General features: G+C 41.3%; 1 protein-coding gene and 1 pseudogene across 1 annotated transcript in view; both read left to right on the forward strand.

Annotated features, from left to right (window-relative positions):
* The window catches only part of LOC132597582 (uncharacterized), an 85270-nt gene that overhangs the window by 29222 nt on the left and 39582 nt on the right, over nucleotides 1–16466 (forward strand). Inside the window, exon 5 of the mRNA XM_060301536.1 lies at nucleotides 2819–2937. Coding sequence (XP_060157519.1) covers nucleotides 2819–2937 — 119 coding nt within the window. The remainder of the gene's footprint in view (nucleotides 1–2818; nucleotides 2938–16466) is intronic.
* LOC115849901 (RAD52 motif-containing protein 1-like) lies at nucleotides 3707–12496 on the forward strand (annotated as a pseudogene).

The raw sequence follows: 16466 nt of genomic DNA on the forward strand, positions 1-16466 counted from the left end.
ACTTCTTTTAACATTTCTTGTAGTGAAAGTCTACTAGTAATGAATTCTTTCAGCTTTTGTATGTCTGAGACCGTCTTTATTTTGCTTTTGTTTTGACAGATTTGGGTATAGAATTCTAGCTTGATAGAATTCAATTCACTACTTTAAAGATGTTATTTCGCTGTGTTCTCATTTACATTGTTTCTAACAAAAATTCTGCTGTCATTGTTATCTTTGTTCCTCTATGTAGTGTATAGTTTATTCCTCTGGCTGCTTTTAAATTTTTCTATTTATTGCTGGTTTTGAGCAATTTGATTATTTTTCGTGCCTTGGTGTAGTTTGGTCCATGTTTCTTATGCTTAAAGTTCATTGATCTTCTTGACTTTGTGGCTTTATAGTGTTTACCATTTTGGAAACATTTTGGCTATTATTTCTTCAAATTTTTGTATTTCTCCTCTCCTTCATGGACTCTAAGTACACATGTATTAGGCCACTTGAAGTTGTTGCACAGCTCACTGATGCTCTACTAAGTTTTGTTGTTGTTTTGTTTTGTTACTCTTTTTGTTTCATTTTGGATAGATTCTATTACTATGCCTTAATGTTCAGTGACCCTTTCTTCTGCAGTGTCTAATCAGCCATTAACCTCGTTCAGTCTCTTTTTCATTTAGACATTGCTTTTAATCTCTAGAAGCTCAATTTTGGTCTCTTTTACCTTTTCCATGCCTGTACTTAACATTTTCAGTTTTTAGTCTAGGTTTTTTAACATATGAAATACAGTTATAATAACTTTACTTCAGGTATAATAACTTTTAAAATGTTCTTTTCTGCCAATTCTAACATCTGTATAGATTATGGGTTAGTTTTGATTGATTGCCTTTTCCCCTCACTATGGGTCATATTTTCCTACTTCTTTGCATGCTTGGCAATACTTCATATGATCCCTGATATTGTGAGTTTTAGTTTCTTGTGTGCTATATATATTTATATTCCTGTAAAATGCTTGGGATTTGTTTTGGGTGAAATTAAGTTACTCAAAACAATTTTATTCTTTTAGGTCTAGCTTTTAAGATTCGTTGGGTAGGAGTCCAAGTAGCCTTTAGTCTGGAGTTCATTATTTGCAACTACTTAGACAAGTCCTTTCTGAGTATCATGAGGTTTTCCAGTCTGACTTGTAAGAACAGGTACTATTCCTACAACACTGTGTGGTATCCAGTTATTCTTATTATTAATCCTTCCATGTGGTCCTTTTCCTGGCATCAAGTAATTCCTCACACAAATGTACTGACAGATACTTCGTTGAATTCTCAAGAGATCCCTCTGCATATCTCCAGAGTTCTTTGTCTGTGCACTTCTTTTGTCTCTGATGCTCTGCTTTTTGAACTCTAGTTACCTTGGTTTTCCCAGACTGTCAGCTCCATTGCCTCAGTCATGGAGTCCACCAGTCTCTGCCTGGACTTCTCTTCCCTGTACCATGACCTGGAAACTCTCTCAGAGAAGTAAATTAGGGCAATTATAGGCATCACTTCATTTATTTCCCACCTCATGGAGATTACTGAACTTTATTGCCCGAGGTCCAGTTTCTTGAAAACTGTTTTTTCATATGTTCTGTCTTAGTTTTTCATTGCTTCAGGTGCAAGGTTAAATTGGTCCTTGTTACTTCATCTTGGCCAGAATCCAATAACATTCTTTAAGTGTGTTTTGCTTTGATACAGTGTCCAAATAAGATTAGGCATTGCATGTCTTGTCTTTGTTTCCTTTAATCTACAGTATTTTCCCTGCTATTTTTTTTTCTTGGTCTTGTATGACATTGGGAGTTTTGAAGAGTCTAAGCCAGTTGTCTTGTAAATTGCCCCAGAATCTGGTTTTGTCTGTTTCCTCATTAGATTCAAAGTAAATTTTTGGGGGAAGAATACTATATAGGTGATGTATTCTTCATACTTCAGCACTTCAGGTGGCCCAGTGCTAAGTCTGATCACTTGATTAAGGTGGTATCTTCCATATATCTCCATTGTAAAGTTATTTTCCCCTTGGTAATTGGAAAATAATACGTGGGGTGATAGTATGGGATCAGTGAAAATCCTACTTTCAAACAACTCTTCACCCAACTGTGCATCAATGATAATCCTTGTCTGAATCGATTATTACATTGTTAGATGCAAAATGACACTTTCCTAATTCTATCATTCCTTTTGCATTTATTAGCTGACATTATTCTATAAAGAAGAGTTCCCCAATTTTCATTTGAGTATCATTATGAACTCATGTGCTTTTTTAAAAAATTAACTATTTTATACCTTATTATAATGATAATGTTATTCTTTGGAATGTTCCTTTTGTCCATATTTGGCCAAAGTGACCTCTGTTATTGTTTAACCACAAGATGCTTTTTTATTACTAGAATAATTTCTAATATATTACTACTCACAAATAGGAACTGAGAAAGGGGTTCCAGAAGGTGCGGCCTTATTCAGACTCTTCTTAGAAGTCTGCCTTCTTCCTGTGTACTCTCAACCCAAAGTGAGGCTATCGGGTTGGAAGGAGATACTTCGGATTTATACTACAGATCAGTGTCACCCAATTCTAATCCCTATTCCCTTTTTTCTAGGCATACCATATCTACTGCCATTCTAATCCTTCTGTTGGGCACCTCTCTCCTCCTCTATATTTATTTACAACAGTCAAGAGCAGCAATTGTCCAACCAGTCCCTATTCAGTTCTCCAGTCCATATGCCCCAAGAACTCCTTTTTGCACTGGTCTGTGGTGGCCTTGGCCTACCTCTTCTACCTACTCAAGTATCTCTTTTACCACGAATTTAATTACCTGTGTTTCCATTTATAGGATCTTACCTAGCCGTATGGCGTGCTGCCTCTGCCAATTTAAAAATATTATTGAGGTTGTCTGTAAGAGAGTCAAGCTGTGTTGTGACAGTGAATGCCTGACAGACGTCACACGTTGTGGTGAGTCTCAGTTGCGGGAAAATCAATTTTTAATTTTTAATTTTTTTTAATTTTTAATTTAATATTTTAATTTTTAATCAATGATGATAAATTTTAAAATTCATGATGTAATTGCATTATTTTAATTCATACATTCAGAGTTCCAGCTCCCTAAGTTTCTAAGAACTACCCCTTGCTAAACATCAGATTCTTGGTTACATTATTAAGCTAATAGCAGCTCAGTTACATTGTTAGCTTAATAATGTAACTGATCCGCATACATAAAGGAACATGAGAAAGGAATGGATGGGGGAAGGGAATTAACATTACTGGCCTCATATCCTATGCTGTGCTCTCTGCAAATGAGAACTTATTGATATAGTGCCTCACAGTTTGTAAACTGATTTTATATACATTAGGTCTCAAGTACCCTTTGTCTTATAGGACAAGTGTAAATATATTTTTGTTTATTTTGTTTGTTTCCGCAATTTTATAAAGAGTACAAGTGATGCTGTTTTATGTCCTATTTGGAGCCTGAGAGTTTCTGGTTCCATAACCAGAAGCTGCTACCTAGCCCTCCTAATGGAATGGAGAGCTAGTTTATTCTTAGACTGTCCAGCTCTGAGCTTGCTCTGAATCTCAAGCTTTTCTATCTACAAAACACTCAGGGCCTTTCAACTATTTTTCTATATATTAGATTTATTCGCACTAAGTATTTAAAAAGCGCGGGTGCACGTGCGCAAGCGTAGTCCGCTTGCGCCCCGAGCAGCGCACATGCGGTGACGGTGGGATGGTGCAGTTGGTACTTTTTGCGGTTCCCATCGGGGGTGACAAAACCTTGCTGGTGTGGGAGCTGAGCTCTGGACCCACGGCGGAGGCCTTGCAAGTGAGACGAGTTGGAGCGGAGGGCTGGGTGGAGGAAGCCGCCCCGCGCCCCAGTAACTGGGCGCCCCGGGGTACTGCTTCAGCACCTCATCTGCCTGTGGTCTCCGCTGAGAGGAATCTTAGTTCTAGAGACGACCTGAGCAGTCAGCTCACCCCCATAGATTTTTGAGAGATAGTTCCCAACAGACGGCATTGCCTCCTAATATTTCTCGAAACTTAGGATTTCAGAGGGAAACTTGTTCATGAAATGAGAAGTATTTGGAGTAGCAGGCTCACCACAGTTGCCTGTGGCGAAAGGCTGGGGGAATATAAGGGAATGGGCGGTTTGGTTTCCTTGGCCTGAAATTTCCTGCACTTACTTAGCGTAGGACCACCCTGAAGCATTCTCTGTTCACAGTCTTCTCACAGTTTTGCGTTCTGTATTCGGTCCCAGTCTTCCCAAATGCAGCAGTGGGTGGTCCTGGGTTCTATGCCATCATCAAGTTTTATTCAGCAAGGGATGCCCACAGAGCCCAAAAGGCGTGTGACCAGAAGCAGCTTTTTCACACATCTCCAGTCAAGGTGGGTCCAAATGTGGAATTCCTCACTCTACTGGGATGAAGTGCTGAATTTAAAACTAATAGGCCATCGGGAATTCCGTAGCCGTCCAGTGGTTAGGACTCTGCACTTTCACTGCTGAGGGCCCGGGTTCAGTCCCTGGTCTGGAAACTAAGATCCCAGGGGGAAAAAACAAAACAAAACCGGCCAGCGTTTGTACAGCACTGTGGTGTACAGAATGCTCTCAGATGCACTGCTCCACTGATCCCCCAGTTCCCCAGTTGTTTCTTTCTTTTGTTTTAGGTGAAGAAACTCGAACTCAGGATGGTTAAGTGACTTACTTAAGGTTCATGACAGTAAATGTGGAAACTAGAGGCCAAACCATAACTTAACTGATGTTAAACCCCACGTCATTTTATGCTGCCCCTTAATTTAAGAAATCTTCACAAGAATCTTCCTTATATATACATTTATGTGGATTTTCAGTGTGTGAGGGTGACAAATTTTTAATAATTAATTATTTCTGGCTGCGTTGGGTCTTGTTGCTGCGCGCCGGCTTTCTCTATTTGCGGCGCGCGGAGTTTGCTCTTCGTTGCGGTGCGTGGGCTTCTTATCGCAACGGCTTCTCTTGTTGCGGAGCATGGGTTCTAGGCACGCGGGCTTCAGTAGTTGTGCCTCACGGGCTCTAGAGCACAGGCTCAGTAGTTGTGGCACACGGGCTTAGTTGCTCTACGGCATGTGGCATCTTCCCGGACAAGGATCAAACCCGTGTCACCTGCATTGGCACCCAGACTCTTAACCAGTGTGCCAACAGGGAAGTCCCGAGCTTGATAAACTTTTGTCAGATGTAAGATAAAGGAGGCTTCATCATCATCATCACTCTCAAACTGCCTATTAAGAACTCCCTTCAGATTCCAGAAAATGGTTAAATATTCTTTAATGCATTGTAGAAACCTTATTACATATCAACATGCCATCCAATTTTACTTCCCCAGAATTAACATTTCATTATGTTAAGGACCTTTTCAATTCCTCTGAATACGTGAGTGAGGCTTAGGTTTCCCAGACCTTTCCCTTTATAATTGTGTTTCTTCGCTGATTGGCTTCTTGCTCTGGCTACTTCCTACTGACCTTGCTGCCTCTTCTCACCCATATTTCTTTACTCACTGATTTCACCTTTATTGAATCTGAGAACTCTCCTCAGATGGGACTCCATGTACACTGCCTCCCACTTCTGTACCCTGTTTAACACCCTCTTCAATCCTGGCTGTACTCCCTGAGATTGAAATGATTTTGTGTCAGACATTCTTTAATTTGCGGACCCTGCGACCATTTCACATACCACTCAGATATTACAGATGGTCCTGGAAAGATTATGAAACAGTTACTTGGTATCAGTTGTGAGTAATGAGTTCTTTTCTTATATTGGACATTAAGACCATTCCATAAGTGTAGGTTGTGAGATTTTCACAGCATAAAGCCCGTCACTGATAGAGTAATGAAGAAAATGTTCTCCAAGTCACTATATAGTTGAGAGGAACGGGCGTTCGTATTAGATTTCTATATTTAATGCAGAGCTTTAGTTTACTACCCACAGCCCCGAAATTTTTCCCTACTTTACTTATGCGTTCTTTTTCAATTTTATTTATTTATTTATTTGCTTGCTTGCACCGGGTCTCAGTTGCAGCAGGTGGGCTCCTTAGTTGCGGCTCAGGGGCTCGCCAGTTGTGGCATGTGGGCTCCCCAGTTGCAGCAGGCAGGCTCCTTTAGTTTTGGCTTGAAGGCTCCTTAAATGTGGTGTGCGAACTCTTAGTTGCAACATGCATGTGAGACCTAGTTCCCTGACCGGGGATCGAACCTGGGCCCCCTGCATTGGGATAACAGAATGTTAACCACTGCACCAGCACGGAAGTTCCAATTATGTGGTCTTTTATTCATTGACAGGTATCTTCCTATCTTTTATCCCCTGTGTTTTTTATAAATACAGAAAAGAGAATAACATCTTAAAATAAAATGAAGGAAAGGCGTAATGTATCTGAATTTTTCTCAGTAACATGAAGGGAAAGGTTTGCCAGCAACTACTGTGGCAAGGTTATCCCAGATGTCAACTGTCTCTACTACCCAGGGGCTCAGAGCCCTTCTGAAGCTTCCTAATTGTCCAGGGCAGCTCCATTATGACTCACCGTACAGGACCTAGCCAGCCATGCGACACTCAACATTTAAAAATTAATCTTCATTTCTCCTTCCCAGCAGGCAGCTTCAGTTGGAGAAAGTAATTTCATTTTCTTATGTACTCATTCATTCACTCAGTCAGCAGACCATCACTCCTCTATTATATGCCAAGATTTATTCCTCTTTCTGGTAAGAAGGAAAGAATAATATATGGTTCCTTCAAGCACTTAAGGAGCTCATAAACTAGTGACAGAGGAGGATGCACAAACAAATCAATGAAGAATTAACAATGCTTTGATTTTGTTTGTATTATTTGAATTTTTATGACTAAATTTATAAACTACACCCTGTTCAAAATGGAAATAGACGTTTAAGAAAGAAGTAGTGATGTAAAAAATCCACAGTAATTTGTAAGTTCTTTAGAGAGTTAAGACTGGATATATTTGTACTCTCAAAGAAGCATGTTAATGCAGATGAATCTCTAATTCTTTTGGTTGCTTTATTTACTTTTATAGAGTTATACATATTCCCTGTTCTAACAGGGGTTAATAACTTGAGGAGGGGTTGCTACAGATTAAGGTCCTAATTCAGTGGCAGGTCCATCTTGTCTCCTCTTCAGGTCATATTCTCAAGCAGGAGCTACAGGATGAAACGACTAAAACAGTCCATTCCTTTCCTTACCCTCAACCCCATAATAGGCTTCTGCTGGGCCTCCTTGGATGCTTTCATCATCACTTTCACCACCGGAGGTCAGAGAACCTTCTGGATAATCAGGGGCCCTGGAAATGATGCAGAAAAGTACTGACTTAAAAATAATAAATAACATGTATTTAGGGCTCACTGTGAACTCATTGCTTAAAATGTCCTCCTTAATCTTCACAAACACTCTATGAAATTGGTATTGATAAGTCTCAGGTATATCCAAAATAAGTCTCTATGTAGGGTTGTGATATTTTTAGGTCTTTTATGTCTTTAGGTTTGTCTTGGCACCAGAGAGAAGGCGGTTCATCATAATACGCTTGCCCTAAACAGCTCCAGATGCCAAGAATTGGCAAATTACTACTTTGGTTTCCATGGGTGGTCAAAAAGGATCATCAAGGTAAACTCTGTAGACTTTCTTTGACTAACCAGACTCCTTCCAACATTGAACTCCTAGACTTTAGAGAGAAGAATAGAACAGGGCTTTGGGGAAGAGATGTGAGAGGCTTCCACATGGAAGTATCTGAGCATTGGCCTGCCACCTAGAATTAGTGATAATCTCAATGACTTGGATGGTGGTGTCCATAATTTTCTCTAGTATTTGTTTGGTATATAATAAAAAATAGTTGTCCATATCTAGTCATTCATTTGCAAGTTCCACTTGATTTTGAAGCTATAGCATACCTAAACTATTACCTGGGATAGCTGGAGTTTAGTTTTTATTTCTAACAACAGAATATGTTGAAGTCTAGCCTTTAATTCAAAATCCTAACAGCTTCAGGATCTTTCTGACCTTGAAGAAAGGGAAAATGAAGATATTGTGACACACTTCAGAAGCAAAGCCTGAAGCTCTTTTGTGCTTTAGAGGTGGTGTTGACCTTCCACGAGTGCAGGAGTCCTGGAGTTGGCATGGCTGAGGAACCTTTGGATAAGTTGGAGGAAGGTCTGTTTTCCAATATGTGTGTGTGTGGGGAGGTGAGGGAGTGGGATTTCTCTTTTTTCCTTTCTTTCTGAAACTCAACTTTTCAGATACATCATCACCTTTGCTAAGCAACTCAAGCCCTGGGCAGAATTTTTCTGCCTGACAGTATAGGTTTTTATCTTAGGCGATACCTGACAGCACCTTAAACTTAGAATTTTACAACTGGCTGCCTGCCAAGAAGCTTAGGAGGAGGGAAAATTAGTTATTATTAGTATTTTTTTGGTTAATAATTTGTTTTGCGCTAAAATAATCCTTCAAATACACGTGTCTTCTGGCCTTCAGTTATCCCAACAAAATCATTGTCTGAAGATTGAAATAAACTCGTGTAAATGTTCAGTCCTTTGCCTCCTATAGAAGGGCCTGAGCATAAAGAGTAAATGTAGATCCCTAAAAAGGGGATTCCGATTGGTACTGAGTTTATTCCTAGAATCCATGGCACTTGGGCTTAGGGTTTTAAGTCAGGGGCAGGGCTGTTAGCGAATGGAGTGGAGGAGGCTCCACCATCCACCTGAGTGGGTGATGGTTGAGGACAGGCCAGATCATCTGCTCTACAACCAAATCTACCTCACTGTATGAATCCAGCCCTTTACGCACACGAGAGCAGTGTCTGTAGCAGTGTAGCCTCAGCTTGTCCATTTGAAATCTGTGAGTAATATGAGATTGTGGCACGTTCTTGGTTTGCATTTGCCATGGAGTATTTTAGGAACTTCCAGAATAGATCTGAGCAGTAAAAATGTGCCATGCCAGGGTATACCTGCAACAGAGACATTCACCCATACCCCAGTGTTGTTCCTGCCCTTAATCACTAAGGTAATGTTCTAAGAATCACAGATGCATTTTTAGTTTTAAACATATAACCTAGAAATCAGTTATTCATATGGGCATTTTAAATTCATCTGTTTTGGTTGGATTTAGGGTCATTATCATTCCTTATGTAAAGGAAGGTAACCCAGAAGCTTGCTATTCAGAAAGCTATGACAGATGCATCCAGAAACTGCTGATTGTGGTTTTAGGTAAGACCTTTTTGATTGTCGTTGAAGTGCTTCAGTTTCAGTGAGCAAATAAACTTATTTGAAAAGTTAATTGGATGAAAATAATGGTTATCTAAAACATTACATATTCTTTCATTCACCAGATGCTTTCACAGCAACAGTTTTAAATTTGTTCTTTGTGGCATTTAAGAGAAGAACGACAGCAAATATTATTGTCCCCAGTGTTTAGATGTAGAATGACTTGCCTCAGTTCATACAGAAAGTGTTTGATCCATTTCTTCCTCAATTGCTTGCTTATCATACAGAATAGTGTAATGATTTATAAGCCTTGGACACCTGTGTTTGAGTCCTAACATTGTCTCTTAGATTTTGTTGTTGTTGTTGTTGCAATTTTAGGTTTTTCCAGCCAGAGACATTGGAAGGTATTTAATATCTCTAAGCTGCAATTTCTTTATCTGCATATCGGGTTAGTAATTCAGTTTACCACCAAATGGGGAATATTGTAAGAGTAAATGAGATGATGAATGTGAAAAGCTTAGAACTATGCCTGAAACATAGTAAGCAGACAAAATATATTGACTATTATTATTATCATTGTTATTTTCTTGTTGAAAAGTTTATTAGATTATGTTTTTGGAATCAATTTAATTTCAGTCTTCATTTCTGATATATTGGGTGAATATGATTCTTATATAATAATCGGCTACGTTTTTGTGAGCCTTGAAACTGGTCATGCTATTGAATAGCATTGATTCTGTTCCCTATCGAGTTATACAGCAGTGAGAATGTCACAGGCTGGCCCAAAGGACACATTATGATTAGTAGATTCCCGGAACAGAATTGCTCCCCTGCTTCACAGCCCTGCAGGCTTAGAGACTGAGAAATCTAGCTAAGTTGTCCGAGACCTTATTTGCTTGTAAGAGTTGACCCTGGATTGGTCTTGGCCTTCCAGCCTGGGTAGTCCTTCCAGTGAAGTTTGACTTCCCTGGTTATCAGACAGAATCTCCATCAGCTGTCAACTTTGGGTAACAACTTTTAAGAACCAAACTAAATGACTGGGTTGTTTGTGCCTAATATGCCAAGGTACTCCTTATATGTACCCAAAAGTCCTTAGACCAAAAAGCCTGGTGGCTCTAGCTTGCCTTGAGGAAAGCTGTATTGTCCAAACGGTACATGGGCTAGTTTCTACCAGTAGAGTGTTCAAATGCTCTCTCTCTCTGCTCCAAAGCTTTGTTCATTGTATCTGGTATAAGTTTGGTTCCAAGGAGTAGGCACTTGCCCTGCTTCTAATGGGAAGTATCTATTATAGTCCAGTGGTATCTATCCCAGGTTTGAACTCATTTTGATCCCCACCTAATGCCTTCCTATTTAATTGTATTGTGATTGAATATTTTTGTTTCCACAGCTTTTAATTTCTATGTCCTTATTCCTTAGGTCATATTTCCAAGATCATAAAGTTTTTGAACCAAAGTTGATACTTCTTATATATGTTTTCACAAATAATTATAATAAAAACTGTAGTGTCAGATGAGGGAAGTTCTAGGAAAATGCTCTTATTTTCTGCTTTTAGAAATCAAAAGAATGTCTAATTATTGGGTGCTACCATTGTATACAGGAAGTTTTAGAACAAGAAAACTGCTGAATTGATCCTTGTTAACTTTATTTCAGAAAGTGGTAAAACAGGTGTTGCATATAGACCCTGTGAAGAGGTCACAGATGCTGGAACCGAAGAGGAACTACAGGCTTTATTTCAAGTCTGTGGAGATAAAAGCTCAAGGGGTACACAGCCAGTGGAGCCATAATTCAAAACACCCAGCAGGATTTGGAAGACTTCAGCATATCTATTCAGTTCTGTCTTCCTTAGGAAAAGGTGAAACTCTGAAACTGCTTTTGAGGCAGGGAATTTCTAGGACTTTTCCAAGTCCAGCGCCTTGGCTCTGGCCCCTTACTTGAAGTTTGGAGAGCAGGATTGAGGGCCACCAGTGTACATCTATGGTTGTGGACACAGGAGAAGACACAGGACTTTTAGAAATCCCCTCAAATAGAATTGCAGGGATTTGGAAACAAAGTAACTATGGTCTTAAGTGTGATTATGCTACACTATTTAAAAACTATTCATGCCTTTCAAGTAAGGTATATTACCCAGATCTCAGCATCTCATATATATCTTGTGTTAAATATTTTGCCAAAGAACCTTTCTGTAAACCAGTTATATGGATGCCTCGAATTAGGGCTTAAGTAATTTCAATGTAATTTCTGAAAGAAAACATTAATGTACTGCATATAGGATTTTTATTTAAAAGGAGCAAAATATGTGTTTCATGTCATTGAGAGCTAATTCTTGGCTAGATTTCTGATTACTTAACTCACCCCAATGTTGCAAAGTTTGTTTGGAAGGGAAGAAAGTAGAGAAAGAAAAGGTGGTTATGTTTTGAAAAATGGAAAAATTTTGAAAGTTTTTTCCTGTACAAAATAATTATTTTAATTCAATTTAAATCAGTCAAGGAAACTTGAAACGTATCCATGTTTGGGCTTTAAGAAGTCTAGTTTCCTATGAAATGTGAGAGGAAAGGGTTCCGTATTGATACTAAAGATTTTGGAAACCTGATTATAACAACAGATCCACTCCTAAATGAGGCCAATCTTGGAATCAGTTCCATTTAGAAACCATTATGTTCTAGGCACTGGAAATAAGGTGAAGCTCCTTCTCTCTTGGAGTTTAGGTGTTAAAGGTGTACCAGACAATTAAAAAGGAGTAAAATTAAATAGATTATGAAAAGGAATGTGAAGAAATTAAACTGTGTGCTAGTTCCAGTATTTCAAGAAAATTACTTAACATGCTGACTTTAACATTCTAAGTGTCTTCTCCATGTGTGCACACAGGGTAGACCTGTGGAAAGTGACACTGTAGTTTTTTCTAGATTAATGGCTCTGTTGAGACAAGGTGGGATGGGGGAAGTTTTCCCATGCTAATGTAAAGGGCCATTCACTTGGTTTTAGACTCTGTTTCCCAGAATGAATTGCTCACCTGCCCCAAAGCCCTTCTATAGAAGTTCTGGAGTCATCCCTGATTCAGTAGTGACCCCTAATAACAGAGTGGTGTTTGAATAATGAGACGTGAATCCTGAGAGTTTGGAGGAAATGGCAACATTTTCGAATAATTATAAGGTGTGTTCCCCTCCCGCCACCCTTACTGGTGCTCATTTTGCAGGTCAGCTACTTTTCTTGTCAGCCGTGTGGCCAAAGGGAGCAAGAATGTCTCTCAGACTTCAGCTTTGAGGAGGAAGAGTTCAGATTGCCAGAATTGGACTAGCACTTTTGAATTTCCCAGAATGCCAGGTCGTGTGGTTTCCTTGGGAAGGTCTGAATCCTTCCCACCCCCCCTGCACCCCTGGGATGCTGGAGTTTGCGGCCACTCGGTTCTGCAGCCCAGTCCCGCCTCATTGTTTGGGGCCAGGGAGCGCAGGGCGGGGCTGGGAAGAGGGCCCGGCGGGAGGTAATTGTCGCCTTTGCATGGGGAAGGATGGCTTGCGCCCTGGGGAATCTGGGAAAAAGTCCCACTGTGGTGGCGCGGATTGGATCTAGGCACAAGGCTAATAACGGTGGCGTCACTAAAGACGTCATAACGGGTGGAACGTTAGGCGGGGGCGGGGCGCGCTGTTGCTAACGTGAGCTGTCGCATCAGCGCTGGCATAGCGGTTCAGCTCGGAAGCAGGATGTGGCTCCGGCTCCTCAGTGGCCTGGGTCACTGCCCCTGGAGCCGCCGCATGTTATGTCCCGGCTGCGCCTTTGGTTGCCACGGCTCTTCCTCACGTGGTAACAACTGTGGCTTCTAGTGCAGGCAGTTCAGCCTCCGGAGTGGGCCCTGGGCCCCGTGCAGGTGACCCCCAACCCCGCGCGGCTGACAGAAGCTTGGTCTTCACAAGCCTCAGAACCCCTCCCAAATTGTCCCATGCTCTTACACCCCTGGCAGAAGCCGTGGGCTTTAACTACTTAACGTCCTCGTCTCCAGTGCAGATGTTGGCCCCGCCTCATCAGGAGTTGACTGAGACTGAGGTTCCATACCCGGACACGGATTCGGTTGGAGAGCTGCCTACAGGGCCAGATCAGTTTGCTGTTCCACATCAGGATCTGAATAACAAGCAAACCCAACATCAAAAGCTCCCAGAGGCGGTTCCAGTGCCAGACTGGGATCAGAATCAGTCCTTGGTTCTCCTTTGTCGACACAAAAGTAAGGCTAAACACATAGCTCTAGATGAGGCTGAAGGTCACCAATCATTTGAAATACTTGTTCCACCTCTAGGTAGTAAGAGCTCAAAACCAATGAAGTTTATTGGTTCACCCCAAACCTGAAGAAAGATCTAGTTCAGCATCAACAGCTTGCCAAAGTTGTTGGAACTACAGGCCAATTTCAAAAAAAACACTCAGGGTCTAGAACAACAGTTGCAGGGTGACTATTTAGATCCCAGTATGGATGCCATTTACCCTGAGGAGAGCCTACCTAGGGATTTTTTGGGAGCCCAGATAAAACTATGGAGCCCCCAGAGGAAGCTGAAATTTCTCCATCCCAGCAGGAGGCCAAAATCCTCATCCAGAGCTCACTGAGGAGGCTGAATCTTTACCCCAGCACAGCCTCCTGCTCAGCATCCACAAACCCCTGAGGAGGTTGAATCTTTTCCAATCTTTCAATCTTTTGAAGTTCTGCTGCTTTTCCTGTACTTTAAAGGAGACTCCAATCTACCTCTTGAAACCTGTTCCCTGCAATTCTGCGTTGGTTTCAAATCCTCTTCTTTGCCTTACCTCAATATATTTTTCGACAATAGTTGTCCTTTATAACTCTGCAGGTTTGTGAATTGCAGTGCCCCTGAGCTCCATTTTTCAACTCGCTTTTTTGTGAGCTGGCCTGAAAACCTCAGGATTGCTTCAGGCCCTATTCTGGTTCTGGGGCGGCAGGCTGAGCCTTTGGTTAATTATTCCTCCTGATGGGAAATTAGAGTGACATGTGCGTGACGAAACACCTACAGCTATTCTCTCATTGGTTCCCCCTCATCCCGTTCATCCTACGCACTAATTGCAGACTGCGAAACAGGAGGTTAAAGGCGCTGACTCTCCAGATGGGGAGATTGTTAGCAAAGCGGCTGGAATGGCGAACCCGAGCACAGGGAGAGGAAAAATGAGGCGCGTTTTAGAAACTGTTCCTGATCACACGGTGTACCATCCTCTGGGTTTCCCAGCATGTGTTAGCTGTAGGAAGATTCCCTTAAACTTGGAGAGCTGGGACCCATGGCATGGGGAGCACGCCGTATTGCTTTAAAGGGTCTGCCTTAGCTCAACCAACCTCACCAATCCTCTCAGCCCAAAGTGTCCATCCTTATGTCTCATCCAGCTGTGGGTGTAGATATGGTCAATCCAGGGTGAATCACAGCCCTTGAACGAATTTTATAAGAATTTCTCTCTCTTTCGCTGTCTTTTTGTTTCTTTTTTTTTGAAATTTATTTTTATTATGGCGTTTACCTGATTTTCAAGCTGTGTTTATGCCACTCTACACACACTTGATTCCCTGAAGGAGACATATGACTAAATAGGTTTTAAGATTCTTACAGTCACATATATTCCTCTGCGGTGCATAGGGGGTGTTGAGTCCAGTTCACTGAGCAGAGTATAGGTCTTGTCTATTACATATTTGGTTTATGGAACGGTATCTGTGCTAACTTCAAACTCTGGTTTTATGCAGCACCCCACCTCACCTTTCCCATTAAGCAGGCATAAGTGCGTTTTCTAAATGTGTGACTCTGTTCTGTTTTGTAATTCAGCTCATGTGTAGCCATGTTTACATTCCCTCTCTAAGTGATATCTTATGATAAGTTTCTTTTTCTGTGTGACTTCTTTCACTTAGAATCATCGTACCTAAATCCACTCATTATTCTGCTACTTGCCTTATGACATTGATTTCATGGCTGAGTGATATTCCGTTGTACATAAGTACCACAAATTCTTTAACCATTTTTCTCTTTCCTGGGACATTTAAGGTGTACCGAAGTCGAGGTTCTTGTAAACAGAGCAGCCCTATACTTTGGGGTGGCTCTGTCTTGTTGATTTTTAGGTTTCCCACGATATACGCCCATGAGTGGAAGTACCCTATGCTCTGTAGCTCTGTCTTTTAGATATTTTAGGAAATACCATACACTTCTCCAGAGTGGCTGTTGGCAGTTTCCATCCCGCCCATCAACATAACAAAGGTCCCTGTTCTCCATGGCCTGTCCTGCCTTTCTGGTTTTTACACTTTTTTTCCGGCCCTTTTGACCGGTGGGAAGTGAGACTTCTTTGTTGTGCAAATTTGCATTGCCCGCTTGCTTGGTTGGCCAAAAAGGGCGTATGCATTTTTTCCTGAATATATTCAGGAAAAAACTCATACGCCCTTTTTGGCCAACTGCATCATTGTCAAAGTTCTGCCTCTTTTCATGTGCTTTAAAGGCGACTCCAATCTACCTCTTGAAATCTGTTTCATGCAATTCTGCCTTCCTTTCATATCCTCTTCGTTGCCTTACCTCAATATATTTTTGGACGATAGTTGTCCTTTATAACTCTGCAGGTTTGTGAATTGCAGTGCCCCTGAGCTCCATTTTTCAACTCGCTTTTTTGTGAGCTGGCCACAAAACCGCAGGATTGCTACAGGCCCTATTCTGGTTCCCGGGTGGCAAGCTGAGCCTTTGGTTAATTCTTCTTCCTGATGGGAAATTAGCATGACATGTGCCTGTCCAAACACCTACAGCTAGTCTCTCAGTCGTTCCCTCTCTTCCCGTTCATCCTCCGTACACATTCCAACCTGTGCGAAACAGGAGGTTAAAGGTGCTGATTCTCCAAGTGGGGAGGTTGTTAGTAAAGCGGCTGGAATGGCGAACCCGAGCACCAGTAGATGAAAAATGAGGTGCGTTTTAGAAACCTTTGCGGATCTCACGGTGTACCATCCTTTGGGTTTCCAATGCATGTTTTAGCTGTAGGAAGATTCCCTTGATACTGGAGAGTTGGGACCCATGGAATGGGTATCACGCAGTATTACTTTAATGGGTTGGCATTTGCTCACCCAACCTCACCAATCCTCTCAGACCCAAGAGTTTCCAACTTTATGTGTCTTGCAGCTGTGGGTGTAGATGTGGTCAATCCAGGTTGCATCACCACCCCTGAACGAATTTTGTACGAATTTCTATTTCACTATTTTTCTTTTTTTTTTGTAATTTATGTTTATAATGGGGTTTAGCTGATTTTTGATGCTGTGTTTATGC

This window comes from Globicephala melas, chromosome 7, assembly GCF_963455315.2.
Source record: "Globicephala melas chromosome 7, mGloMel1.2, whole genome shotgun sequence".
Classification (NCBI taxonomy): Eukaryota; Metazoa; Chordata; class Mammalia; order Artiodactyla; family Delphinidae; genus Globicephala; species Globicephala melas.